This window comes from Haplochromis burtoni, unplaced genomic scaffold, assembly GCF_018398535.1.
Source record: "Haplochromis burtoni strain Fernald_Lab_line unplaced genomic scaffold, NCSU_Asbu1 Contig_119, whole genome shotgun sequence".
Lineage (NCBI taxonomy): Eukaryota > Metazoa > Chordata > Actinopteri > Cichliformes > Cichlidae > Haplochromis > Haplochromis burtoni.
The window spans coordinates 1,469,094-1,496,650 of record NW_024582480.1 but is presented as its reverse complement, the minus strand read 5'-3'; the positions used below and the strand labels follow the sequence as shown (position 1 = coordinate 1,496,650).

Genomic DNA, 27,557 nt, shown 5'->3' with positions numbered 1-27,557 from the left:
AAAATGTGTTCAGAATTTTAAAATGAATGAAAATTCAGCTCATAAATGATAAATCATGACACACTGCTCTCCACTGCATATCATAATTGGAATCAGTAATACTGGCCCTGTATTTACTTGGTATCAGAGCAAAGCCAAGATTTCACACAGCACTAAAATTAAAATGCTAAAATTAAAGTGAAACTAACAAAAAAACTAAAAAACTAAACTGAATTAAAAACAAAAAAGTTAAATTGAGCTCAAAATAATAATAACAAAAAAATAGGAAACTCGAATAACTCTGGTGTGCTGTGGTGGAGTTATGTTGGCACACGCTGTCACGGAAACTTCGTCTGGCTTTGTAGTTGTGCAGCTTGTAACTCAGACAAACAGCTTAAGGGCGGAGTGTTGTTGATGTGCTTGAATAATAGCTTTCACCCAGGGGATACATCGGGCCCTACGTTACAGCCCAGGCACGTGTGTGTGTGTGATTTCTCCGTGCATGCAGCCATGTGTCGAGTCGGCGCTGAACTTCCTCGTCCTGCATTAGAAGAAGGAGGATAGAGAGGCGTGACGTCGCTGGCCGCAGACAGGCCCGTGCGGCAGGGGGAGAGAGGCAGGGACGGAGGCTGCTGCTGCCGCAGAGCAGACTGAAGAATCGCAGGAGCAGCCGGGCACGAAACAACCGGCAACCACGGCAACTTTGTAGAGACGCCAGACGGCCATAATGCGGCACCGCCCGCCGACGACCCCGGAGCTGATGTGACTGTGCACAACCAGAACCGGGAGGAAGCGGCGGACACCACCACCTCCCTTCGCTCTCTCTCTCTCGGTGTGTGCGCAGCCGGTCGGTTTGTCGTTCTGTCTGTCTGGAGGGAGGAGGTGGGGGGACGGACATGTCCTCGCTAAACGTACCGGAGGACCAGAAATGGGTACCGACACACGTCCAGGTGACGGTTCTGAGAGGCAGGGGCTTACGGGGCAAGGGCAAGCACGGCACCAGCGATGTGTACACCATCATCCAGCTCGGGAAGGAGAAGTACTCGACCGGCGTGGCGGAGAAGACGACCGAGCCGGAGTGGAAGGAGGAGTGCTCGTTCGAGCTGCAGCCCGGTGTGCTGGAGAGCGGCGGGCAGAGCGGATACCCGGCTGGGAGCTGCGAGCTAATCCTGACGGTGATGCACAGGGCGCTCATTGGGCTGGACGTGTTCCTCGGACAGGCTGTGATCCCTCTGGATAAAGTCTTTCTCGAAAGTAGATGCGTGAAAAACGAGTAAGTCCAACTGTCTCCGCTTGTAATAGTTGTGTGTGTGTGTTTTTAGTACGAGAACCTGCTACAGTGTGGCAAAAAAGCTGCGTGGATATGCTTTCACGTGTTGTTGTTTTATCTAATTTCCCATATCCCTTGAACCCGTCAAGGGTGTTTTTCTTGTCCAGTCCGCTTTTTGTCCCGTTTAACTCGCCACACAGTTTGTTGTTAGATACAAACACAGCTGTCAAATCTCTGGTGCAGCATCAGGGCCCTGCAGACACACCCTCCCTCCTCCCACAGACAGACCAAACTAACTCTTAGCAACCATCAGCGCACTCCCCACTGAGGCTCAAGGCTCCCCTACAACTTCTGCAAACCTCACATCCTCCACAATGTTTACATCATCAGCTGCTTGCGGTCGGTTCTTTAGAAAAGAAAAAACCCCACCAACAACAACTGTTGTTTCCCCATAGCTGAGGCATAGAGTAGAGCTGGATTAATGCTTGTCCCAAATCCAGGGATTAACCAACAGTTACATGATCCCAATAAAGCTTCAAGGTATTTTTAGCAATAACATGCTGTTTCACACAAGCCCCGCCCACTACAGCAGGAAGTTTGGTGATAAATCTTTGGAGGAATCTTTCCGTTTCTTTTTCATGGTAACAGAAATCTTTTTTTGTGCATCTCTCTAATGGTGCAAACAGGAGCTTTTCTTTTCTTTTTTTGTTGATAACACCTTTCAACACCTTCAGAGAATATCGAAATGTGTGACATTTGTAGGTTGAGTAATAATGGCACATAAGCAGTTAGCTGTTAGATAAAAAGGTGGGTTTTGCACTGATGGTTCAAAGGCACTTTTAGCAAAAGATCTGACATTTACAGGAAGGTTTTGGATACCTAAAGGTTTTCCTACTGCTTGCGTGTTCGTACCACTGCTCCAAAACTTGACGAGCTTCCCTTCTACTTTTCATCCACCAAACCAGGGTCAATAAAAAAGTAAGTCCAGTTGTTATATCTGACAGTAGCAATAAGTGCTACTCAGAAGTGGTACATGATCTTGCCCCATCATGCTGACACCACACTAAAAGATGTTATGTTTTGTCGTGTTGGCTAACAAAATGCCACATGAAGCAGTTTTTTTTAAAAATCTTTTAAGTGACTGCCACCTGACCTAAGTGTGCTTTCAGTCAAACAGAGCCATGAATTTGAGACGAAAGGGGAGCAAGTCTCCTCCAGTCGGCCCTGTTGGAGCTGGTCACTTGAAGGTTAGAGCCAGCCTGTGATGATGATGATGTGTCAGCAGTTTGGTGCTGTGGTACATTCAGTGTCTTCACGTGGGATTCAGTGAATGTTCACTGGTTATTAGCAACACCAGCAGCTTTCAAAGCTTCCAGCTTCAATTCTCATCTTTGCTACTGAAGAGAAAATATATGCTAGAAGGTTTGCAAAAGACCCCCCAAAACAAACATTTGAACACGACGATTTACAATAGTTGACTTTGATACATAAAAAAGCTTATAATTAGACTTTTCTTCTTATTCTTCCAACACCAAAACACTATACCCAGCCAATGCGTGTATAATTTAAAGACAAGAAAGGCTACCTGTGGGCTGAAGGTATTCAGCATCTGCTCGCTCCCTGTTCTCTGAGTTTTGCTACACAATCAGAACCTGTATGTTCTGACTACTCTTGCATTAAATCATGGGAAATGTTCAAACAGGAACTTAGAACAAATAGAAAAGTTTGCTCATTTTAAAAAGATACTTCCAACTACTAGCTACTACTATAAGCCTCTGGTCGTATTAGGCCTTGTGAGGTTATTACAACAAACCCCCCTGAGTGTATTGGCTTTTCATTTTGTAGGATAATGGCGTTCTGAGAAAAGTAGTATTTGTTTGCTGCATGTTAATGTGTTTTCTACAGAACTTGCTGTATTTCTCAAGTTCACCAGTTTTTAAAGTTTGATTCAAACAAAAACTCTCATAAGAGCTTTGTCTAACAAATATGGAAGCTAGCGAAGTACAGATAAGCTAATAAGAGATTCACAGTACTGTGCAAAAGTCTTGAACTGCCTGTTATTTTTTTATGAAATAGGTGCATTTTGAAATGTGCAAACATGCATGGAAATACAGTATATAAATCAAAAGCACAGTTTGTACAATTCTAAAAAGCTTGATAGTCAATATTTGGTATGACTTACTTACTTACTTTAATTCTTCAACATAGTCTGAGTTCACTTAGGCAGCTTTCTTTAGGAAGTTCACCAGGCTTCTGGAAGGTCTTCCAAAGCTCTTCTTTAGATTTTAGCTGCCTTTTGTTTCATTCTGTCAAGATGATCCCACACTGGAGGCCAATCCATGACTGACAGTGTCCATTGTGTGTTTTTCTATCAAGGTATGCTTTTACTGTGTTGTCCATATGCTTGGAATCAATTCCATGCTTAAAAATGAAGATGTAGCAAATCAGCTGCATTCAAAACCGATATTGCATGGTGCATTAAAATCTGACATTACTTTGCGTGTTCATATTTACATCAGTTTTTACAAGTTCTCCGACACCACTGACTGAGATGCAGCTTCAAACCATGACTAAGCCTCCACCGTGTTTTACAGATTGCTGTAGACTGTTGTGTCTCTCTCTTAACTCCCTTATACATATTAATGTGCTAATATTAGGATTCGTCACTCTCTAGGACCTCCTGCCACTGCTTCTAAGCTCAGTTCTTGTGTACACTGGAATTCCTCTAACAGTAGATGGACCAACTGAAGAATATTGTTTCAAATACTGTTCAAGATGGTTTTGCTTTTGTTTTTTAGGCTTACTACTTTTTCTTTTCGCCTCCACTTGTCTAGTTTCTGTTTCAAATTGCACACCATGCTGAGATATACAAAGTTTTTGGCTAATAGCTCGTTGGGAATCACCTTGTTGGTACAAAAATACTATTTTTCTTCAAGTCAAACTGTGTTATTGTTGACATGTTTTTCGTTTTCTTTTTTTTCTTTTTTTTTTTAGATGTACAGTGCTGTACACGCTAGTGATCATAACTAATGAACAACTTCAGTAGATTGTGTTTTGATAGAACCCTGTTAAATGTAGTAGCTACTTTTGGCAGCTCCCTCTTCACAAGGGGTCACCACAGCGGGACGCTCCGCATGCTTGATTTGGCAGAGCTTATGCCGAATGCCCTTCCGAATGCAACCCTAAAGTTCAAAACCAAATTGAACTGAACTGTTTGTCGAAACCAGAAAATAAAGTGTTACAGTGATAATGGGACAAAACAGCTCAGTTTATTAATATTCAGTTTGAGTTGACAGTTGATGCTTGACACTTAACGTACCCCTCTCCATCATTACTGTGATCTTCTGCTTTGGAGAACATTTTGTCATCAGGTTGATCATTTTATGTAACTTTCCATTCGTTGTATACATGGTTTGAATACATATACGATCATTAAGGTGACAATATTCAAATATTTTTAAGGAAAATGAACACTAGAAAGACGAGAAGTCTAGTTTGACATACACAATGCAAAATTGGTTTCCTCAAGTGTGCTGTTTGTGTTAGTTGAGTTTTTTTTGGATGGTGATCAAATCTAGAGGGAAACATAAATGATGGCAGTAAAATCTGATAATAAAAACATGATGAAAGTACGACTGATAGACGGCTTACATAAGGTTAGAAAGAGAACCGGTAGCTTTTCAACTCACTCAACAACCATGAAACGAGATTAAAAGTGACCTTTCCTTTTAGACTGCCATGCAATTTAATGGGAAAACACAGAATAATGCAGTGACAACAGCCTTGTAATTATTTTAGCAGAGGTTAAGAAGCAAGGTGTGCATCTGTAACTTTACAGATTTTAATAGTTAGCCCTTTGGAAGAGTTTGAAGCATCACACTGTATATTTCTACCCCCCCAGCCACCCTATTTTCTGACTTTTATTGTCTGCAGGATTCATCATTTTCCATACAGTGTACTTCTGAATCAGCATGTTCCAGTCAGTGAGTGGAAATGAGGAATGAGCTTTAAATTTGGACGCATTTATATTGGACTGCATGAGTTAACTCTGCTCATTTGACTTGCCTTGTGATTCTGTTAAAAATGAATTGATAAACAACTTGTAATTCAACATTAACACAGGACTTCGCTTTGAGCTGAGCCTTTTGACTTAGATGGAGTCTTACTTGCCTTTTTAAAACCCAAGAATGCGAGAGGAAAAGTGTTGGTAATGAATTTAACCAAGTGTTTATCTTTAACATGAGTTGCAACCTCCGATACGTTTAACTGAGTAGCACAATTGTTACTTCAAGGAATATGTCATTAAACAATTTAGCTACATTATTGTGTCTGTAGGTCAGAAAGGTTGCGTTACTTGCTAGCTTCTGTTTCTCCAGGACTGGCTAGCTTAATGCTTTAATAAAAGTGTTATACCATATTTTTGTATGAAACCAATGAGGATGCTGCCAGTTTGTCTTGTATGTATGTTTCATCAAGTGCATGTATTGGTTTAATTTCTTTAAACAAGTCAGCTAAAACAAAAAGTCCCATAGTGACAATGTTTTCAACCTTATCATGTAGCTAATGTTAGCTTAAGCTAGTTATCTATTGCTAGCTTAACAAATTAAGAAAAGCTATCAAAATCAAGTGTTTACTGGTAGTAGAGTTTCAATATTAATTGCTCAAATATTCAAAAAGGTATCAAATTTGTTGAAGGGTACAAAATGACTAAGTTGGTGCTAAAACGGTGTTTAGTACCTTGACTTGTTCCTAATTCATGACAAAATCAATGGTAATGAATTTTTTTAAATACATCAAATATATCTAGTAACTGGTTTAAATGAGATTTTCACCTTTTATTTTAGTTTGAATATGCATGGCACTGAAAATATTGGAGTTTTGACTCATTGTAAGACTGCAAAATGTTAAATCATGAATCTTTTGTGAAAGTTGCCTACAGTGAAAACTGAGGCAATTTCAATCAATAAGCACTCTAAGTTCGGTAACTTTTTGTAGTAACAGAGAAGCTTTACACAAGTATGTAAGAGTATTAAAAACACAGTTCATATTCATAGTTAGCAATGAAAGAAGTAAAAGAAAACATATCAAATATGTTCCTCCTTCAGTAATTCTTTTCAAGAAACAAAGATAGAAGTGGATCTTCCTTCAAAAGAGTGACCACAGCATATTTGCATTTTGCATTACTGGTGTAGAGCAGATTACTGGAAAGGTGGGCGTTCGGTGAATTCCCCTACTGGGTCTGTCAGGAAGAAGCTACAAAGGCCCTGCCAGTGCAGCATGCATACCAGTGAACCCATGTTGTTAACAGAAAATTCATTTTGCCAGGCTTTTGCTGATTATCAGATTTGCCATATTCAGGTTTCCTTTATAATCAAGTTTCTTCCCAAGAGTATAAATGTCAGCTCTTTTATTCAGTTATTTATTTATTTATTCTTTGCTGCCTGCCAGTGATTCTTTACTGGTTCAGTGCTTCTTGTTGTGCTAAGATTATATATTTAGATTTGGTGCTTTACAACTTCTTCTTTGTATCGGCTCTCTGTCACAGTTCCCTGCCCTGTTGTGTATGTGTAGGAAGAAAATCTGTGATGTTGTTTCAGGCCTGAGAGCTGAACGTCTATTTGCTGAGTGAGGCAGGAAGATGGTGTGTTTATTTCTGTGTGTGTGAGAGACAGATGTACATCCAGAAAAATCCTCTGCTAAGAGCCAACAGACTTTCAGTAGCTACAAGCTGGAGAAAATCTAGTCTAATGGACATTAAAAGTTATATAACGGTGTGACCTGTTAAGTCACCCTAGATAATATAAATGTAGCATGGCTTTCTGGGAAAATTTTCCATGGAGATTTTTCAGACAATAATCTGTATAGATTATACAGATAGCCGAGTATGCAGGAGTCCACTGGTCGTTCGAGGGATATGTTCCTGAGTGATGGAGAGGCAGTGTGTGTCTACATCACAAAAATCTCATCAGACCATCTGGTTGTATTCAACAAAGCCAGAAAGTAAAGGAGAGGAGGCGCACATAGAGGATGACTGCTGTTTTGTTTGCTAATATTTTGTAGCAGGCCACAATTGCTAGATGAGGTTGACTTGCTTCCAGATCTAGGTCAGCTAACATTGCTGCCTTTTCGTGTATTTCTAGCTAGTCAAATAGCTAGCATGCTAATGTAAAGTTATTTTAAAGTGATGCCAGGTTAGCTCCTCTCTAGTATTAGCATTGTGTGGCATATTGTATAATATCATCAGTATAGTGGTTACTAACAGTGGCAGTGAGGGGTACCTTTGGAGTTTGTATTTATAGCTAATGCTTGCTTTTTGTCAAGATTGAAGTGTAATCACTACTTTAAAACTAAAAATGCAAACATTCTTGCTTTTCCTTGATGACCAAATTACATTTGGAATCATGAGAAATCTCTTAAGTTTATTAGACTCTACGTAAGTCGATGAACAATCCCCTGATTTTAATTTTTTTATGATGAAGGTAATGAGTAGTGATGTGATTAAACTAAGGTAATTTAAGGGGTTAGATAATGTGAGTTAATCTGTAGTGAATACCTCTTTGTTACTTGCAGAGCATCACTGGTGAGTTAAGTAGTCATTCAGGAGGGAAATACAGTTTATTGAAAGATGATAGGGAAAAGTTATACATGCCCGATTGCTTAAGTTTCCCATTGAGTCCCCCGTCCTGAAAGTCTTAGCTCTGTTGCCTAATTTTCTTCTCATTTGCTTCTTTCTTACTCGGTACTTAGATATTTAATGGTAGTTGTTGTACATAAACCTTGGAAAGCTGGCAGACTTGAGCGTCACATTTCGGCTACTTTTCAGACTGAAACACTGGAACGCAGTGGTGGCAAGAATGTGGCAAACTTTGCGTTGCAAAAAATGTTCTTGGATGTCTTCTGGTGGCCTTGCATATTAGTGCCTGATTCCTGTAGATATAGCTTAAAACCTGATTACAATGTATTATTTGGCATAGCCTGCGTTAGTATTCTGTAATCTGCATTTATTTTTATTTTGCATTTTCTTTTATTGTGCATTCTTTTTTTCTGTCTGTTATTGCAGTCTATCTAGTTTTTATACAACGAGCATTCATGTCCAGGTTTATTTATCACTCATTTATCCCTAATATGTATCTGCGACTATGTGGTTTTAAAGAATTGGGAGGGAAGTTGGTCGGCAGGTTTTTCGCTCATAGCATCCAGATGTGGAATGTGGTTTGGGTCTCACAGCCTGTCTGCTTCTTCTGCTGAGGAAGCAGGAATCCAGGGCATATTACCAGTATTACCCACAGTATTCCTGAAGGGCTTGTTGGCCTAATTAATTCAGAAAGGTGTAATGGGAAGTGTTCAGTGTTGGTAACTCAAATGAACAACACTGCTTACATCCTTTTTTATGCACTTGGATATGATATGGAGGTGATGGTCTGCTATCATTGTTGTAGACCACTGACTGCTGTATTTTTTTCCACTATATCCTTTGTTTTGGCTGTAATTGTTCATTATTTTATGAATTTTCTGCTGAATCATTTCATCATTTTGGATAAAAAGTTGACCCTTTTCTTACCTTTTTTCCCCCCCCAACAGAAAGTCCCTGCCAGCACTAGAGCCGAACATTGATGAAGATTCCTAACAGAGTATTGTTAAAAAGAAAACCTTGTGTTTTTTTTGGTTTTTTTGCATTACGCTGTAATATAGCAGTTTGTAGTGTGTTGGAAAGTTTGGTAAAGGTCAAGGTTTTTGTTTCAAAAATACTCTCATCTACTGAAGTCCTTGTGCGTTAGCATGAGCACAGCCCTCTAGAGCTGCTAGAAAAGCTGTTAGCTTCATTTCTAAATGTGACAGACTGTTCGAGAAGTGACAAAGTTTCTTCACTTGCTTGTGTTTTCTAAAGTTGTAGTGCAAGATTCACTCTGCACTCGTGTCCCTGGAGTGTACTCCCTGAAACTGAAACCCGTCTGATGCTTCTGCTAGATAAACGCAAAAAAAAGAGAAGAAGAGAGCGATACGACCTTAAATGCCAACATATTTGTTAAATCATGTGCTGCTAAGTTCCACAGCTCACACGCCCTTGGAAATGGTTTCATTTCACTCTTGTGTCTGGCCCCGATACCACAGAGGCTCACAGAGGCCGACTACACACTGGATGAAACGAGTTGATAGCCTACTTGTGTTGTAATTTCAGCTCTCGTCTGCTCCGAAGGGTGGTTTCTAGGGATTGACATATAGCCTGTAAGTTGAAGTCTGCAATAAGACAGCAGCTTCAGAGTGGGAACATCTTCCTGTCTGCTCTGTGGTAGATCAGGGAGATTGAGGAGATGGTGGTGTGTTGCTGGGATGGGGTGGAGTGTTGTGATTTCCTGTTTTCCCAAGATGGGGAAGCAGATGTGTAGTTATGCTCTGCAGCTCTGGAATGGCATTTTTCCCTCTCTTATGACAATTAAAAGCCTGTTTAGACTTCCACAAGTTCCCAAAAACAAGAAGAACATTTTTCATCTTTATTATGTTTTCACTTAGTGCTTATAACGAAAACCGCGTTTGCACGATGGCCTTAGTGAACTATACAGTTTCTGTGTGGGATGATGCTTTTGGGAAACTGGCTCCTCTTCAGTAGCAGGCTGTGCTCTGCCTGAGTATGTGGGCTACAAAATGTAGGTTGCTGCTTTTGTCTCTCTTGCAGTTTCTGTATTTGGGCCTCTTGTGTGTTTTACTTGTTGTTCACATTTATTATTGTCAAGCTTAGTCATGCATCAGGCAAGAACAGGTGCACGTACAACGGAACTGTAGGTGGCCTTTTAAGTATTTTGCAACTTCTTTATTTTTATATGACCAGTTAGAAATGTTATTTTGAGAAGACAAAGGCACAAAATGTTACCGTGTGCAGGTTTAGAGAAAGATGTACATATTTTTAATGAATTACAATCCCTGTAATGTTAGTGATGGTGGTTGTAGTACTAAGTATCCCTGAGGAAACCTTGCATAGCTTCCCTGGCCCTGTGTTTGGAATGTGAACCCCACCTCGGCTGACGTGCCAGGAGGAGGACCGATACTATTGTTGACACGTCGATGTGAAATTCGAAACCACACCTAACAGGCGTTTGAGATATATTATTAGTGACAGGAGAATGAGCCCACACAAAAATCTGTGTTGGCTCCAAACATTAAAAAGAAAATAGACAAGTTCAGAGCTGAGGAATTGACTTTGTTGACATGTTGCTCGATAATCCCTTAAAAGGATTTGTCTTAATGAAACGCGCCAATATAAATACCTTATCTGGATTAGACTAAATCAGCCTCAAACTCATCATTCAGCAAACGTAGAAACATAAGACCCAGGCTTATAGGCTGTATGTATTTGCTTCATTGGAGTGCTGCTCCCGCCTACGCCTTTTTCATGTGTGTGAATGATATCTGGTTCGTTAATGAAAACAACGTGCTAAAGTGGCAGATTTCCATTGTTGCCTGATTTCTGTGAGGTATAGTTCTCTTGTTCTTGGGCCGTAAAAAGCATTCCTCTCTCCTTATACGCCGAGCTCCACCTGCTCATTAGTCGTGCCTCTTGGAGTTTGACTTTTAGAGTTGCTTTACTAATTGTTTTCAGTGACATTCTTCTTGGGTGTTACCATGCTTTCAGGGCTGAACTTGAGGTCAGAGGCAGGACGATGATGATTACATAACAGGCTGTGCAGTGAATTATATGACTTGTGTTATTTCTTCTCTGCAGCCTACTATTACGCCAGTGTTGTTGCCAGAAACGACTTTCCTGTCTCTGTTCGTCTGTAATCAAACAGAAGATTGGTTGAAGAGTAGGGATGGGTATTGATAAGATTTTCACGATTCCGATTCCATTTTCGATTCTGTTTAACGATTCGATTCTTTATCGATTCTTTTTAAAAAGGAGAACACTAAGGTCGATTAGCTTAGAACTTTGTTCTATATCTTCTCTTTGAACAAGATAGAAATTTAGGAGTAACATGGCCTTACAAACCCAACAGTGAGATCTTAAGAGATCCTTGAGAGATCCAGCCTACGGCTCTTCAATGGGGTGTCACAGGGTCCCCAGGAAAAAAAATTGTAAATGTAAAATAAATATTCTTCTGTGGCAATAACAAAATATAACATAAATTATTTTGTAGCAATTACACAGGAATATCCAGTAATGTCCCTGCCTACAATTAAACACATTCACTTACTGAAAATCGGGGGCATCTGCTGTGGCAAATGTGTGCAAGCCTTTGGCCACAAACTTAGTCACTGCTCGGTGACATTCGTCTATCCTGGCCTGAAAGGAGACGCTACCGGTAGACTGCAGCGAGAACTGCCAGCATCTGAGCCAGCCAGACTCTGTCTGTCTCTCTCATCATGGTCACCTAAATGCACAGTAATGGCAGGTTTTGTAAGAAGGCAGATCGTGCTAACATAATATGCACTGTTAGTTGATTATTTACCTGGCGCATTAACAGGAGAGGACGTGCAAACGTTACCGCTGCTGCTGGGTTGAGATATCTACTTTGCAAGTATTGCAAGTTGCCCTGTTGTCATCTGTTCTCGTAAAGTATAACCAAACTTTTGAGTGTTTGAGCTGCTTACGCGCCGTGTTTCCTGTCAGGTAAATGACGCTCCGCAACGTGGTGACGTCATTCGGGGCGACTGGAATCGATAAGGGAATCGTTTGCAAAAATGGCAAACGATTCCAAGGAATTGAAACAGTGGGAACCGGTTCTCAACAAGAACCGGTTTTTGATACCCATCCCTATTGAAGAGAAGAGGGTTTGGTATTCTGATTAGATTTAGATGATTTCATGTTGGGTTCATGAGTCTGTCAGTCCTACTCCATAGTCTTTTTTTTTTTTTTCTCCATTATATTGTGTCTTCAATATAATGTTACATTTTGACCAGGTGCTGCAGGATGTAGGTTTTTTAAAACACTTATTTATGCTTTAATTACTAGCTCTAAATCTTAAATATCTTTTTTTAAAGTCAGTTTTTCAACATGTCGGTCTAAAACTAAATCCTCTCCAGTCTTGCTTCTTGGACTGATGGAGCTTGGTAAGCTGGTAAATGCTAATTTGTCTCATAAGTATGTGTTTATTTCATAGGTTAAGTATTTTTTGCCTATTGGCGTTAAGTGAAGATAACAACCCTGACTGTTGAATGTGTTATTAATGTCTTGTAGTGCTGTGCACGTTGTTCTCTAAATAGAAACAAGCCCCCCACAAAGTTTTCATTCTTGGCCTCTGCAGCTTTTTTTATTAGCAGCATACATGTGCAGCATATATTTACACTCTTGGGTCATCTAAGATTTCAGCAGCAAGCAATCTAAACCAATCTGCAATCAGAATCAGAATACTTCATTAATCCCTAGGAAAATGACAACAAGGTGATTCAAAGTGCTTTACAGAGACATTAAAGAACAAAAACAAATAAAAAGCACGATTTAAAATTGATTAAAAAAACAGTAGATAAAATCAGTAGTTAAAATGTAAGTTTTGAAATTTAAGCTTAACAGTGTGGATTTGGTGTTTTGTTCAAATGCAGCTAAGAATAGGTGAGTCTTCAACCTGGATTTAAATAAACTGAGTGTTTCAGCTGATCTGAGGCTTTCTGGGAGTTTGCTCCAGATATATGGAGCATAAAAGCTGAATGCAGCTTCTCCGTGTCTGGTTCTGACTCTGGGAACTGATAAAAAACCGGATCCAGATGACCTGAGGGATCTGGAAGGTTCATACTGGGTCAGGAGGTCACTGACGAGAATAATCCATGCTATTTTAACATTATAGCTTATACTTTAGAATGTAATTCAATTGATACTTAAACTGTACATTTATATCCACATGATGTTAGCATGACAACATGCTAAACCTGTGCCACAATGTTGCAACAATGCAGCAACACCCGTGTTAATTTTCAACTTCAGTGTTTCTGCAGAGTCACAGTGGAGGTTTAGAGAAAAAAGGAAGGGATCCCGTGGGGGAGAAATAAAAAGCTTTCTGGTTTCTAAGAAGGCGAATGTGTGAGGTTCCTTTCTCATACACGAGTGGGGTAGTCCCCGTTTTCTTTCATGTTGGAGCTTTCATGTTTTGCCTTTGATTCTTAAACCTCTGTTCTTGTAACTTTCCTCAGTTGCACGTTTGAGTTTCCAGTGCACGACATTTAGATTTTCTTGTTTACTCAACAGAACAGAACATTTGTAGTTGATCATGAAGCAATTTCGACAACCTTATTAACATCCTGTTTTGTCATTTGTGCAATAAGAAGTTTCACAACCACTTAATGCAATCAGAAAATTACATGTAAGCACACTTGATTTAGTTAATGACCGTTATTTAACGTCTCAGATAAACTGTATTGAAGAATTCATTGCAGGAAATATTTCGTTTAAAAAGACTCAAATTTATATACTATATCACAACACCAGCTTAAGTTGTCTGAATATTTCAAAAGATATAAAAATAGTTGTTTACTTGACAAATGGAGCTTGAATATAGAGTGTGGATACCCTGCTTTATATCTATGGATGTCTGTACTCTTTCTCAGAACAATGGTGAATGTTCACTTTGGTTACGTATTTGCCCCTCAGCTTCGTAATGCACATATGAATAAAGAGACGATGCGGTGGAGGTGTGAGGTTTATAATAATGTGGCCACCCAGTAGCACAGGAAGTGAAAAATCTATAAGCAGATACCCGTTTGAGGCCTGTTTGTTTGTCTTCCTGACAGAGCTGACAACTTCCCGTTGGCAGCATATTTATGCTAACTGGGGAATTTTTCTCACTCATTTAATTTTTTTTAAACCAGTCACTACAGATCAGATGAGACTTTCCTATGAGTCACAGTGCAGTGAACTTGGTGGCACCGTTCCACACACTTTTCAGGCCTTCATATTCATGTGGGGCGCTGAGTGTTACATCAGAAGTGAGCATTGTTTTACTTCATTGTTCTTGCTCACGGGCCCTGACAACAAAAACAAGGGGCCTCCCGCAGGGTATTGTGGTATGTCAGGACGCACAGCTGTTTGGTATTAGTAGGTCGCAGACACTCACACACCCTGTTACCCTGTGCGAGGACAGATTAGCCCCATTCATGATCACAATACAGTCATTCACACTGCTTCATGGCTGCACGCAGCGGCGAACTAATTGTTGATGTGATTCGTCACAAAAGCACTTTGACTTGTTGTTACTACAGTAAGAAGAGTAATCAACACCAGAACATTTCAGCTCTGTGTTTGGATTTTTATTGACAGCAAAAAAAGATGCACCTGTGCGTTTTTCAATACGATGCATAATATATTTTCTCAGGAGGTTGTTCTGGATTTGGTCAGCTGTCAGATCCGTGACGAGCACCTGGAACCACAGGTGCACAAAATAGTTCCTCGCACTCTGCAGCTCTTTTCCGGGCACGCACAGAAGCCCGGTTTAAGTATCAAATAACATGAAGCTATAAAAAATAAGCCTTTGCTGATAGTCAGAACACACATACTTTAAGATGATATGAACTAGTGAAAAGCAGCACATTTGAATATGCTATAATACAGCTTCTTTTCACTTCTTTTCACACGCCTTTTCACTGGAGAGTGATAGTGTTTGTGTGTTAATCATGCAAATGGATTCTTTTCTGTTGCAGGTGGTACAGGCTCAACTCGAAGACGGGGAAGAAGGAGAAGGAACGGGGAGACATTCAAGTCACCATCCAGTTCACCCGCGACAACCTGACAGCTAGCATGTACGACCTTGTCATCAAAGATAAAAGCGCCTCCACCTTCGGCAAGCTGAAGGAGCGCATGAAAGGCAAGAGGAGATCCAGCGACGAGGACTCCTCTTCGGCCGTCCTGCCGAGTGGGTATGGCTCTTTGTACCGCATGCGCCAAAGACTTCCTAGCGACGGAGGCGGAGAGGAGGATTATGAGGACGACGAAGGGGGCGAGGTCCGGAGGAGCAAGATGAGAACTTTCTTTTTGAGGGGAAAGTTGCGAAAATCGTCCGACACTCGGTCCAGCACGTCCCTGGGCTCGGAGAGCAGCGAGTCATCGTCACGGGGTGGGAGCCTCAGCCCCACGGCCGGTATCAGCGTGGTGGTGTCCGATCTCTCTAACTCGCCCAGTAACAGCAGCAACCTGACAGCAGATAACAGCCCAGGTGAGCTTGTTGTCACTTTAGTATCAAAGTGAAATATTCTTCTTGTATGATAATGTCTAGAACATGGATTTGTTAGCTGTTGTGTTTCAACCAAAGGAACAGAAATATTTGTTAGCAAGAGTTTTCGAGGTTATTCTGTAAATGTCACAGACTTTAAGTTAAAGTTATACATGTGGAAGTTCTATTTCTTGATAGTTGTGCTCCCTGAAATCTCATCTACACTGAGAGCAGGGTTTAAAAAGCTGCACTACGAAGCACAGTTTCTAGAAAAGATTCTGCAATCGTGGGTAAATTTTCATTGACACCTTTGTCCGCCAGAAACACTGATCAGCTCTGTTTTGAAAGACATTGTCAGGAAAATGTCAAGAAGGCTTTACCAGCTGAAGTTTAATCGAGTAAAGTCATATGTTTTCCTCTCTTCTCAATTTTCTTCCATTCCCTCCTCCTCGCCACGATTTGCAGAGCACACAGCAAACACGTCGCCCAAGTCTTCGTCTCTCAAATGCGAGTTTGGTGATGAGGCCGGTGAGATCACCATTGCAGTGCCTCAGCCCACTGTTTGCATCAACGGAAGCCATTCTTACAACGTGCAGCCCCAGGCCCCAGGCTCAGGAAAACCTGCAGGTTCTTTAGGCCTGGGACTGTTGCAGAAGTCTATGCCTCTCTCCGTGTCTCTACAGAACCTCAGTCAGCAGGCCTCCATAGATCTCCCTAAAGGTGGTGTGGGAGATGGGCGCCGCTGGTCCTTTGACAAGCCCGGCGAGGAGGAAAAAGCAGCCATAGCTGCGGCTCTGGAGAAAAGCGGCCCGATGCTGGGTGAAAACGAGGAGCGCCTGGGACAGGCTGCTCCGGCAGAAGCCACGTCATGGTCCTTTGCTTCCACAGTGGAGGCGGGGGACATCCAGGGGAAAAAGCAGAGGAGGAACTTTTTCTCTCATGCGGGGAAGGGACAGAGTCAGCCCAAGGATGAGTGCGAGCGGGCCCATGCTGCAACTGACGAGAAACAAAGGGGATGGTTTGGATCAAAGGACTCGCAGAGCAAACCCAGGTGAGATACACACTGATCACAGAGAAGACGTCCGACCAGTTTAAACCTTTGGTACAAATATTATTTGAATGAAGGTCAAAAGCAACCAAAAACGAAGTGCCTGCTGAGAGTTTGTACCTGCACATTTAGACTTCCAGTATCATTACTCACAGAGTGAGGTGCGTAATTGCATGTGACCCGTATACGCTTTATCTTACTTTAGCAATCATAAGGGCATTAAAGAATGTTTTTGATGTGTAAGATGATATTTTGGCAGCAGAGCAGAATGCAAATGCGTGTTCGAGTATCAGAAAGTGTTATAGCGGTGTTATCCTAGTATTACTAGATAAAGTCTTTAAATGTGCATTTTATTTCAAGATCAGTGATCTTGAAATGAATTTCTAAATGAACCTCTGCACAAAATTTTCTCTAGCCTCTCTAGTGCAGGTTGCCAGATACAGCCAGTGAGTACAGGCCACTGCCACCAGACATGGCAACCAAGCTACGACAGAGGCTAGCAGTGACAGGTTTTGACAAACAGAGTAGCAGTGAAACAGACTTCCTTCCTGGCTCTAAATTAGCACTCAATTTCCTGTGGAGCACCTCATTTGGCGTGACATTGCACGATATCTGTTGTCTACCACTATTTGCTTAAACCGATGACGCTCACAGTGCAGCAAAAGCGTAACTTAAACCCATTCTCAGGAGGGTTAAATGACGGCGTAGATGTTTACTTCCTGTGCACCAGCATCACAGCTAGAAATTGCTTCCAGCTTTGCACATATCCCTCCTGGTTTTAGTCTCTGGTTACAGCAGGTATCTGCAGTGCAGATGGAGGAGGAGAGCTGCTCTTGTGAAATTAGCTCTGTCAACTTTCAGCCTTGTGCACGCTGTAATATGCTTCAGTAATAATGTTTATTTCATTGGAAAGATGATGATGTGAGCTGGGAAAAAGAACTCATTCTCCTATCACAGGTTGTGTGTGTGTGTGTGTGTGTGTTTACGGGCAGGGAGAAAGTGGGAGAAGAAAACCCCGTCTTATTTTATATCCACTTCTAACACAAGTGCATATTTAAGTGGGTAATTTATTTTGGGGGTGTCACAGGCCTTACTGCACTTTCTGCACTGCTGTCGGTGGTAAATAGTAGTAAATACATTATTAATCTTTCATTCAGGTCTCCCAAAACTCATGATTTTAATTTTTTTTAAATCAATTTACTTAACCAAGGTGTGGGGAAAAAATAAGTCGATGTCGTAATATTTTCATACACCGAGTGTAAACAAAATATTGGCCAGATAAGCACCTGCTCGTAGAAGTAAGGGGTCAGCTATTCTGGACCATAGTACACACAGGGCCTTTCTGCTGCCTCTGTAACTATACATTTTCACGGCCTACACACCCACATGCTTTTAGATACACCTAGCTGCGTCAACTTTTCTCGCAAATTATTACATGAAGGGCCAATGAAAACAGAGAAGAGACGGCCATGAATGTTTTAGATGCAAAGTGTTTTGGATGGAAGACGTGAAGACACGTGCATGCATATGACTGATGTCAACAATTAAAAAGTAATTTCTGTTTTTTAATTTAACTTTTTCAATTAAAGTCTTCAATGAAGTGTACCTGGAACTGAAGGTCTTACTTACCGTATTTTTCGGACCATAAGGCACACCGGTTTATAAGGCGCATTAAACGCCTTATAATGTTTGCTATGTAACTTTGCACTGTCCACTGCTGTAACAAAACAAATTTCCCACGTGTGGGACTAATAAAGGTTATCTTATCTTACATTAATGACTAACCTCGTATTGTGGATAGATTATCTCAGTCGTTCTCCTGACTGAAGTTTGGTCCGTTTACAGCATCTTTCCATGCGATTGCATTTGTCAAAAACACACTAACTTTTATCGAGTGGAAAAAAGTTAGCGTTCATCCTCCAGTGTTTATGTTATGCTAAAATAGCTGTGTCGCTAGTGATCATGTAGCACAGCATTATATACCAGCTAGCCCAACTTCAGTAACCCTACAAATGTCACTGCTGTTTCGTTTTCTATCTTTATTTATGTTGCAAGTGATAGCAGAGCAGAGCAGAGTGATAGTTTTAATTTTTTTCCAGAAATCTCTCAGTCAGAAAATGGTATATCATGTTTAGGTAAGCGAAAGCAGTGAGCTAACTTCCTGCTAACATTCTGCTAACTTCCAACTCTGTTAAATTTAATAAATCCTGTTTTCATGGATGCCAGGATGTTAAACTTAATTGTTACACCTGGTAAAGCAGCAACGCTGATCATTTTATTAAAGATGAAAGAATTTAGGCAGTTTTTAACTCTCGGTGTGCCTCAGTGTTTGTTTGACTATAGGACCTGAAGCAAACGGATCTTTGGACCCAGATTACTCCGCGAGGCTCCCTGACTATGGTAGCCATAATGCTCCGACAATCCATCAAGCAGTGCAGCTTGGTAGCTTACCATACCTAAGGCGCACGGGATTATAGGGCACACTGACGATTTTCAAGAAAATTAAAGGATTTTAAGTGCACCTTATAGTGCGGAAAATACGGTAACAAACATGCTTTTTTAAAGGTTTTTATAGATTTTTATAGTAGATGATTACAGCAGTTGGACATTCCCAATATGATTCTCTCAATTTCTTAATACTATCATGCACTGTTAGAGGTTGCGATTACCAACCTCTTTGCAACTCTACTTCTAGAATACTATTTTTAAAGTGAGTCATGTTTTTTCATGTTTTTGTTTTTTGACATTATGTTTGCTTTGCTGCAGCTTTTTGATGTGTGTTGCTGGCTTCAAATTGTGTGTGCAAACTCTTCCACTTCAGTTTATACACTAATTAGTAGTGGTTTTAAAGAATAAAGGGGACTGCAGCTTCGACTGATTTGATTCATGTGAGCACTCTGTAAAAGTATGTTCTTTAAATCGTGATTTGAGACAGAAAAGCCCTCTTCAGCGTGCGGTTATTCTGTGTGAATGATCCAAACTAATCAAGAGGACTGTGTGCCTTCCTTTCACAGCCTGGTGGTCTCACCTAAATTAGAACCCAGCACTGATCCCCACTTACCACCTCTTCCACCTAGTCACCACCCTCTGGGTCCCCTTGTAGAGCATACCTCCATGGTTCCAAACCTGCACCATACTAACCCTTTCTGCCACTCACCGACCTCACCACCCCCTATATCACAATCCAACCCTTTCTTTTCTCTAATCCAGCACAACCCTTTCTATGAAGACATGATAACCACTCAGCAACTTAAACCTACACCGCCTCCTCTGCCCTATCTTTCCAGTTCCCGGCCCCCTATAGCTCAACTCTTTCCACAGCCGAGTAACTCTAACTCTGTCCTCACCCACGGCAACTCAGCTGCTGAGGAATCCATCACTGATGCTGATGCAAGCAGCACAGAGGTCACGAAAGCTGGGATGAGAGGACTTCCTCTAACTTTCGTGGAAGGAAAGAAACCGTTACTCAAGAAGTCATCCAACCCTTTTATGTCTGTTAGCAGTGTGGAACCGGATTCAGAGTGGGACGAATCCTTTGAAGCATTTGCAGCTGGCAGGCTGCAGTCTCCTGAGGATCTCTCCACAGGCTGCAAAACGCAGCAAAAACCACCCAGCGACCATCTGCTGGAACACTGCAATAATAAAGCCGATCGAAACACAAATGTGACTGATGCACTGCATTATCATCAGCTAGCCAGCCAAGTGACCAACACTAACATGCATTACCTTAACACTTTCTCACAATTCCTTGAAACAATCCCAGAACACAGAAGTTTTGAGCACAATGATGTAACTTTAAATACTTCCACTAACTCTCTGAAACTGAACACTTGCTCTGAAACTAATCAGGACACCAGCACTACCAGTGAAATACCCGACACGAACATGAGTCGAGCTCCTTGCCGCACCCCATCTGTACAACTCAGCAGCAGCTCTCCAGATCCTAGTTCTTCAGGTCTCGGCAGTTCAGCAGAAGAGGATTTTCTGTCATGTGTTTCCTCTTATTCTGATAAAGTCTCTGCATCCTCATTTGAAGACACTGAAAGCAACATCTTTGGGTCAACGGATGTAAAAAATAAAAGGGGCTCAGAATCTGAAGATGACACTACTTACAGGTCAAATGATCTATCTTTAGTTGATGTTGTTCAGCAAACTGTTATTGAGCCTAAGGATAGCGGAAAGGTAGACTTGAGTGGTTCAGCAGGGTCTTTGGCACCACAGCCCACAGTACTTGGGCATCCACATCCATCAATCACAAAGGAGATAGGAACTGATGGTGCAGATGCTGAAACACGTAACAATTCTAATATTGTATACCCTGACTTGTTGCCTGAACTCTCTAAACCACAACTAAAGTCCATCATCTTTTCACAGTCGGACAATGTAGGGCAAGAAAGAAACATAAATGATTTAAAGGTCTCTATAGAGGATTTTTCTAAAGATTTAAATGATGGCTCTAAAGACGATAATATAAAAGTGAGGAATCCTGCAACTCCAGATCAAGAAAGATCCTCCACACTACCATCATTACACATAACAACCTCCTCCCCTGATGTCAAGCAGGCTTCATTGGTTGAACCCTTTGAAAGGGCTCATTTAGCAGGCCAGGATGTTAGCCCCAATTCTCATGTGCCATTTAGCAGCCTTGGTGATTTACTCAACATCAGTCAGATTGCAAACAGTCCTAGCCAAGACTTTGATGCCACTCAGTTGCACAGACGGATATCTGATCAGAGCTCCAGCAGCTTTCTCCAAAGTCTGAATGTCAGTATTGACTCGCAGGATTACCAAACCTGCGTGTCTCACTCTTCCTCCAAAAGTTCCAGCGTCTCTGAGCCAAATGAGACGATGCAGTTGAAGGATGTTAAAACAACTACAGATGCTGCTTTGGGCTTAATGGATTCTACAAATGCATCCAAGTTATCTAATGGGGAAATCGGGGAAACTGACAAATCTGAAGCATCTCCCCAAGCTGCTCAGGACAAGACGACGACTCTTGAGCCAACCTTCCCAATAGGAGACTTGCAATCATTCCCTGCAGCACAGCCGGACTCTTTTATGAGCTGTAATCTGAAGAGTGCTGGTGAGGTCTCGGATGCTACGTCCTCGATATGCGCTCCTACACAGAATGTTACACTACACCGCTCCCAGTCTGAGGGCACACTGGCAACTCCCTTCGACGAGCTCCTCCTACCCTCTTTTGGTAGTGATCCTGGCGGGGTACAGGGTTCCACCTCGTCTCAGCCAGGCCCCGACCTTCCCTCTCTGATTTCCTTTGCTCCTTCTCTTGCTCCTGAAAGTATTTGCTCCCCTGTAGCGCTTCCTGCCTTCTCTCCCTTTGCCAACGCTTCAGCGAGGTTACCGCCCAGCTCAACGCAAGCCACAACGCCAATGCCACTGCAACAGGAGGCAGAGCAGCAGCAGCAGCAGGCAGCCAGTCAGCAGAACAGGTGAGGTTGCACATGCTCAGTGCTTGGTGACGAGGTGAAGAGGAAGGACTACTTGCAGAAATTTCTATCCTGTCATCTCTTTGGTCTCCTTCTGGCGCTCTGCTTCCGCCTGCTTTTCTTCTGCGCCAACTGCACATCCTGTCTCATCCCTGTGGTGTGATCTTCCCTTTTTTCTTCACTTTGTTAAAACACACACACAACAACATTGGTGTTAACAAAACTCTTCTGTAGGTGTCTTTCATGTGTCCTGGCTGTGGTAACGGGAGGGGAAAAAAAGCCTCAGGCCAATTAGCAGTTATTATTTTGCCCCATTTCCTACCACACACCTCCAACTCCCTTTCGAATACACACACTCACACGCACAACGCACAACGCACACAAACACTCACATACCTCCCCTTTCCCCACAGGGCCAGCCAGAGTTCTCACACAGCCATCCTCATTTGCCAAAATCTCAAGCAAAAAACAGGCTTTTTTTTGCAAGACACAAAAGGTGTTGTTTTGTCACTGGTAGCATTTCCTTTCCACCTCCGGGTAATAACATATTTAATACAATTCTACATGATTGATTGCACCAGTGCATGCAATTAAGTCTCTCGGTTTTTAAGGTCTTTTCAATTTTCATCATTACTTCTTTTAATAAGACATCTTACACCTGTCTAACCTCCTCTGGTCTTAATCACTTAAAGCAAGGAGTCCTTAAGCACCTGATGTCACCCTGGAGGTCCACAGGCCAATCTGTTGCGTTCAAATAACAGCTTAACCTGCAATACCTGGAATAAAGAAAGATTTGTTGCTGATTGATAGTATGAAAGTTCAGCAAGTCGACTCAGATTTCCTATGATTGCAGGTCAACTGTAGAGTTTCAGAAGATCCTTTAAGCTGACTCAAATAGGGGGCTAGTTTTTGGCTGTTTGTTGCCCTTCATGTAAATCAGTGTAACAAAGCAGCAAGACGGTTTTCTTGTCTCTGTTCGTTACAGTAGTAACGTTACAGTAGTAAAATGCACTATTGTCAGCCTATAGCTCCTCACAGCCACCATGTGGCTGATGTGAGTCCTTTTTTTTTTAAGCTACGGACTGATTGGGTTTCTTACATTAGTTTATTACGAAGATGTTTGGGGCTGAAGTGCTAGAATCCAGAATTACACTTATATTGTAGAATCCTGGGTTATTATTAATGTAGCTGCGATCATCATTTCACATGCAGAAATAGTCCTGATGTATATTGTTGAAGCATAGTTGGCTTTTTTTTAAGTTAAATATATCCAAGAGTTGTGGAACTCCAGTATGGCAACCGGGTTTTTCACCTAACCTCAACTGAAAAAAACTTCATATAAAATATAAGAGTCAGAGTGCGGTGTTGTATCAAGTGTGGTGGTGTGACTGTGTGTATGTCTTGTCACATCCAGCCCCCACCCAGTGAAGCCCCTGCCCACTGCCATGCAGGCTGAGGAGAAGCGGTCAGTGCTGGCCACAGGCCTGGAGAAGCTAAAGTCCACCATCCACCACGGAAGGAGCAGCCAGCTGATGGAGCAGGAGGGCGAAAGGAAGAAGGTACAGTGTTTGACAAAAATCGAAAAAAATTGAAATAAACTACTAACATAAAATAAAATAGCTTATGTTATAAGAATTGTACTTTGTAGTAACAGAAGATTTTATAAGAGTTCTGAGCTCTCCCAGCGAGACAAACGCATTCAAGTTTAGTGTCCTCTGAAAGTTATTCCATGAACACAGTGCAAAATAAGAGAACCAGGTCCTACTACCTTAAAAACACATAACAACAAAAAACTCAGTGCCCTAATGAGGAGATATTTAAAGTAGTGAAGATCATAGTAGCTTTTTGTAATGTTAAGTAAATAAAGAGATAAAAAGGGGGGTGCTTATCCAGTACGGATTTGTTAATATAGTTATACCAGTGACGTTGTCTAGACCATAAAATACATGGGAATGTGTACTGGACAATGAATTTGATATGAAATACAAATAACTGTGATACACGAAGTCTAGAACAAATAATAGAATCATAATGAAAACCTTTAAAAGCATATTATGTCCCAGTGTTTTCCTGAGTGCTAAATTTAAAAAAGGCCCTATTCTGATAATAGAAAAACCAGTGTGTACACAATATGATGTTAAAGAAAAGTCTATCATCCAGCAAGACACGTGTGTATTTGTAGGATTACCCTTTTTACACTAAGTCTTCTCCTAGCGTAGGAATACCGAGATTATTTGAGATCTGGGATATTTCATTAGTCTGTCCATCTGTTTTGGTTTTTTTTCCCACTAATCCAGTTTAAGGTTGGGAGACGGGGGTAGGGGTGGAGTGTCTATGAAAAGGGCTAACAGACAGAAAAAAAGGCATTCATGCTCCCATTCACATTTACAGGCAGCTTAGAATAACCAGGATGTCTTTGGAGTGTGGGAGGAAGCCCTAGCACTCAGAGAAAAACCTCAAGGAGAACCTGAACACGGAAGCGCCCCAACCAATAAGTGGATTCAAACGCAGGACCTTCTTGCTGTGAGGCAGTATAGTCCTAGCCACTGTCGAGATCTGGGAGTGAACAGCATAGGTTTTGTTTCCTTAGTATTGAGAAGCAACTTCAAACCAGGCAATGATGGCTGCAGCAGTTCAAAAGCAGTCTGGATCTCCTAAATGGCCTGACTTAGAGAAGAGCTAACTGAGTAGGGTATTATATCATCTGTATAAAGGTGCAGTTCAGGAACAGGCATGTCCTTCGCAATATTCTTTATAAAAATAGGGGGGAAAAGCAGGGCCTGTAGTTGAACCTTGAGAAACTTGTTTTGAAATCTCCAGGAAGCTTGACTTCCTTTCTACAAGGTAGCTATGTAACTCCTGAATCTCATTCTGTAATGAGTGCAATGAAAAGACACAAGGCTGTACCTGTTAAATTAATATTTCTTTCTTGTCCTTTTTTTTTTCCTTTTTGTCTTAAGTCACTGACAGAAGGAGCGGGGTCATACTACCACCTGACCCACAGCGAACTGGTCAACCTGCTGGTGCAACGCGAGGCGGAGCTGGAGAGGCAGAAGGCGGAGTATGAACGTCAGAAACTTTTGCTGGCCAAGCGGGAGACGGAGCTGAAGAAACTGAAGCCGCAGGTCAAAGATTTGGAGGACTACATTGACACACTGCTGGTGCGCATCATGGAGCAGAAGCCCACCCTCCTGCAAGTGCGCTCCAAATTCAAGTGACGAATTCAGGCGGGGGGTAGAGGGTTTGCAGTTCACGTTGCATCTGTTCACTCTAACCTCCACAACAGCTCTTTAGTCTTTTCACTGCTATGCTGTCTTTTTTGATACAAATATTTAGGCACTGAGAGATGTCGAGGCGACGTTTTCCAGCTGGCATGCTTTACTGTACTGAAACACGTCCTCGGTGAAGGGTTTGGTCTGAGTGGTTTTATGAATGTAGCGCGTCCTCAGGTTGTTTTCAGGTTCACAAAGCCAGATGGTGGGTTTAAAAAACCCAGATGCTTCAATTTTGGGATCTTGATTGTAAAACAATTAATTTTCCTTCTCACCTCACCTGTCACTTCTATCACCTTATCACAAAAGAGAGAAAATTGTAGGGTTTCAGTCCACATGACGTTTATCCGACTATATCCTCACTCGAGATGAAACGACACCAACACTTCCTCGTGAGTGTTGCAGCTTTGTAGCTTGAGCAGAGCAACCTGAAGAGACATACTGGTGGTTTTGCATATTTAGTCCATCAGTTGTTGGCCTTTTTTCAGCATGCAGTCAAGTGGTAGATTGATTCCCCTCTTTCAAGGCAGACATTGTTTCAGCTATTTTTGGCATGAAAATCAAAGCCTCTCAAGACACGATCGATCAGGGTGAGCATTTTGTTGTCTTGTTACATGTTATAGTAGCTCATTAACAGAAAATGTCGCCATTTTATGGAGTGCAATGAGATGTTGCTAGCTCAATTGCCAGTTCAAAAGCCAAAAATGACATAAAGAGACTAAAAATCCTGACATTTGAAGGAAAACTACATTGAGTATTTGCAGCAGTATCTCCTGTTGTGTGTTGAGCAGTTCACTGGGCAATCCCCTAACCCAGTTTCTCCTGCATTGTCTGGAGTTCATGTGTAAAACTTGTGAAAGTTTATGTTGGATTTGGCTTTTTGGGCCCTGTGTATAGAGTCAGAATGAAGCACCAACAGCAGCCGCTGCAGTACGCAATGGAAACACCGCTAACAAATAACAAAGGCACCATAACATTTCCTCCAATAGAGGGAAAGTTTCAAGTCTCTGCAAGTTGAGACCTGATTGAAATGATCTCAAAAGTCTGGCTATCTGGAAGGAAGGAAGAAATCTTCAAATAGAAATCATGCAAAGTGAACTAAAAAGGCAAATTCATGATAAAAATGTGCAAAACCACTGATATGTTTCTTTTGGTATGGCTTTCTGCAACGTTTGAGTCGTGCCACTATTTCCAGAGTGTGTGTCTGTGCGTGTGCGTGTGCGTGTGCGTGTTTGGTTTTGGATTAAGACTCTACTAATGTTCCCTGATAAGTACCGAGTGCTCTGACTCGTTTTTGAAACTACAAACCAAATGAGCAGATTTCAGCCTTTGTCACGTGGACATTACTGGGAACTGATTGTAGCCTTTGAATGTTCAAAAGTGTTCTTAGCCAGCAAGTGAATGGTGTTTTCTTCTTTTTCTTTCACCCATTTATTTGCTTGTTCAGTCCTCTTTTTTTTTTTTTTCTTCCTCTTTTCTTCTTTCTGTTCTTTGGGCATGTTATGCTCAGCCACATAAGCTAACTGATTCTAGCATGGGTCACGGTGTTATCAGGTGAAGACAGTATCACTCAGTATCCAGTCAGTATCAGGATCAGCCATCCCAGCTATTTGATCTCATGCTTCTGCCTTCCCACGTGTGCGTTCTCGACACCACGTTAAGAAGAAGATGCCTGCGACATGCTGGTACTTGACTTCCCTCCCTCAGTGTCTTGGGTGTCACATATGCTTCTGCTCAAGCACACATATCGCTACAGCTTTCAGGTGTTACAAAGGGATATATACCGCGTTCTACAGCATATATGCCGTATTGAAATGCCAAATGCTGCCTTATTTTTGTTTTTTGGTGTTCATTGAGAATCGAGCACTTCGTTTGAACTTGTCGGGGCCCGAGGCAGGTTTTGAGAAAGAAAAGCCATCTGTTCACTGATATTTTTCTGTTCTCTCTGTTTTTTCTAATGCTTTGTTTTGATATTGTTTAGGTCACTTCTGCACAAAAGTACAATGTATGCATAACAATAGAAAATGAGTAGAAACAGTGATTTCCTGTGAAATGCCAAAAATATAGTGTGTACATATTTATTTAAAAAGAAGCCTTGAAACTTAATCTATGGAGCAGAGTGATACACCATAAAGTATTCTGATATGATGCCACTTTTAACAGCATTTGTGGATGTTCTTGCACTACTTAACTGTCAGAATAAAACTGTACCTGTCTGTCTGGTATCGGTATAGTTAGATCTTCTTTACACCGTACTGCACTTTCTAATCGCTCCGTGATTTAAGCACTCGGCCTACTTTTAACGTCACGACAGATAACTAGCCAGTGAGCTCAAAGCATACACGAGCATACACAAGCATCCGGACCTATCCCGTCGTCTCAGTCCTGCTGTGCGATTGCGAAATCGAGTTG

The 27,557-nt window shown here is 41.6% G+C and overlaps 1 protein-coding gene across 3 annotated transcripts; it reads left to right on the top strand.

Annotated features, from left to right (window-relative positions):
• The first annotated feature begins 352 nt into the window (after window positions 1-352).
• rab11fip5a (RAB11 family interacting protein 5a (class I)) lies at window positions 353-27,370 on the top strand. Of its 3 annotated transcripts, none has more exons than XM_014335943.2 (6): window positions 353-1,252; window positions 14,870-15,381; window positions 15,844-16,429; window positions 19,441-21,876; window positions 23,288-23,432; window positions 24,834-27,370. In XM_014335943.2, the coding sequence occupies exons 1-6, from the start codon at window positions 876-878 to the stop codon at window positions 25,089-25,091; spliced, it is 4,314 nt and encodes a 1,437-aa protein (XP_014191429.1). In that variant the 5' UTR covers window positions 353-875; the 3' UTR covers window positions 25,092-27,370. The 3 variants fall into 3 exon arrangements, with proteins under 3 accessions (XP_014191429.1, XP_014191430.1, XP_005929690.1); XM_014335944.2 differs by having other exon boundaries at window positions 354-1,252; window positions 19,714-21,876; XM_005929628.3 differs by lacking the exon at window positions 19,441-21,876 and having other exon boundaries at window positions 370-1,252.
• Window positions 27,371-27,557: the final 187 nt, after the last annotated feature.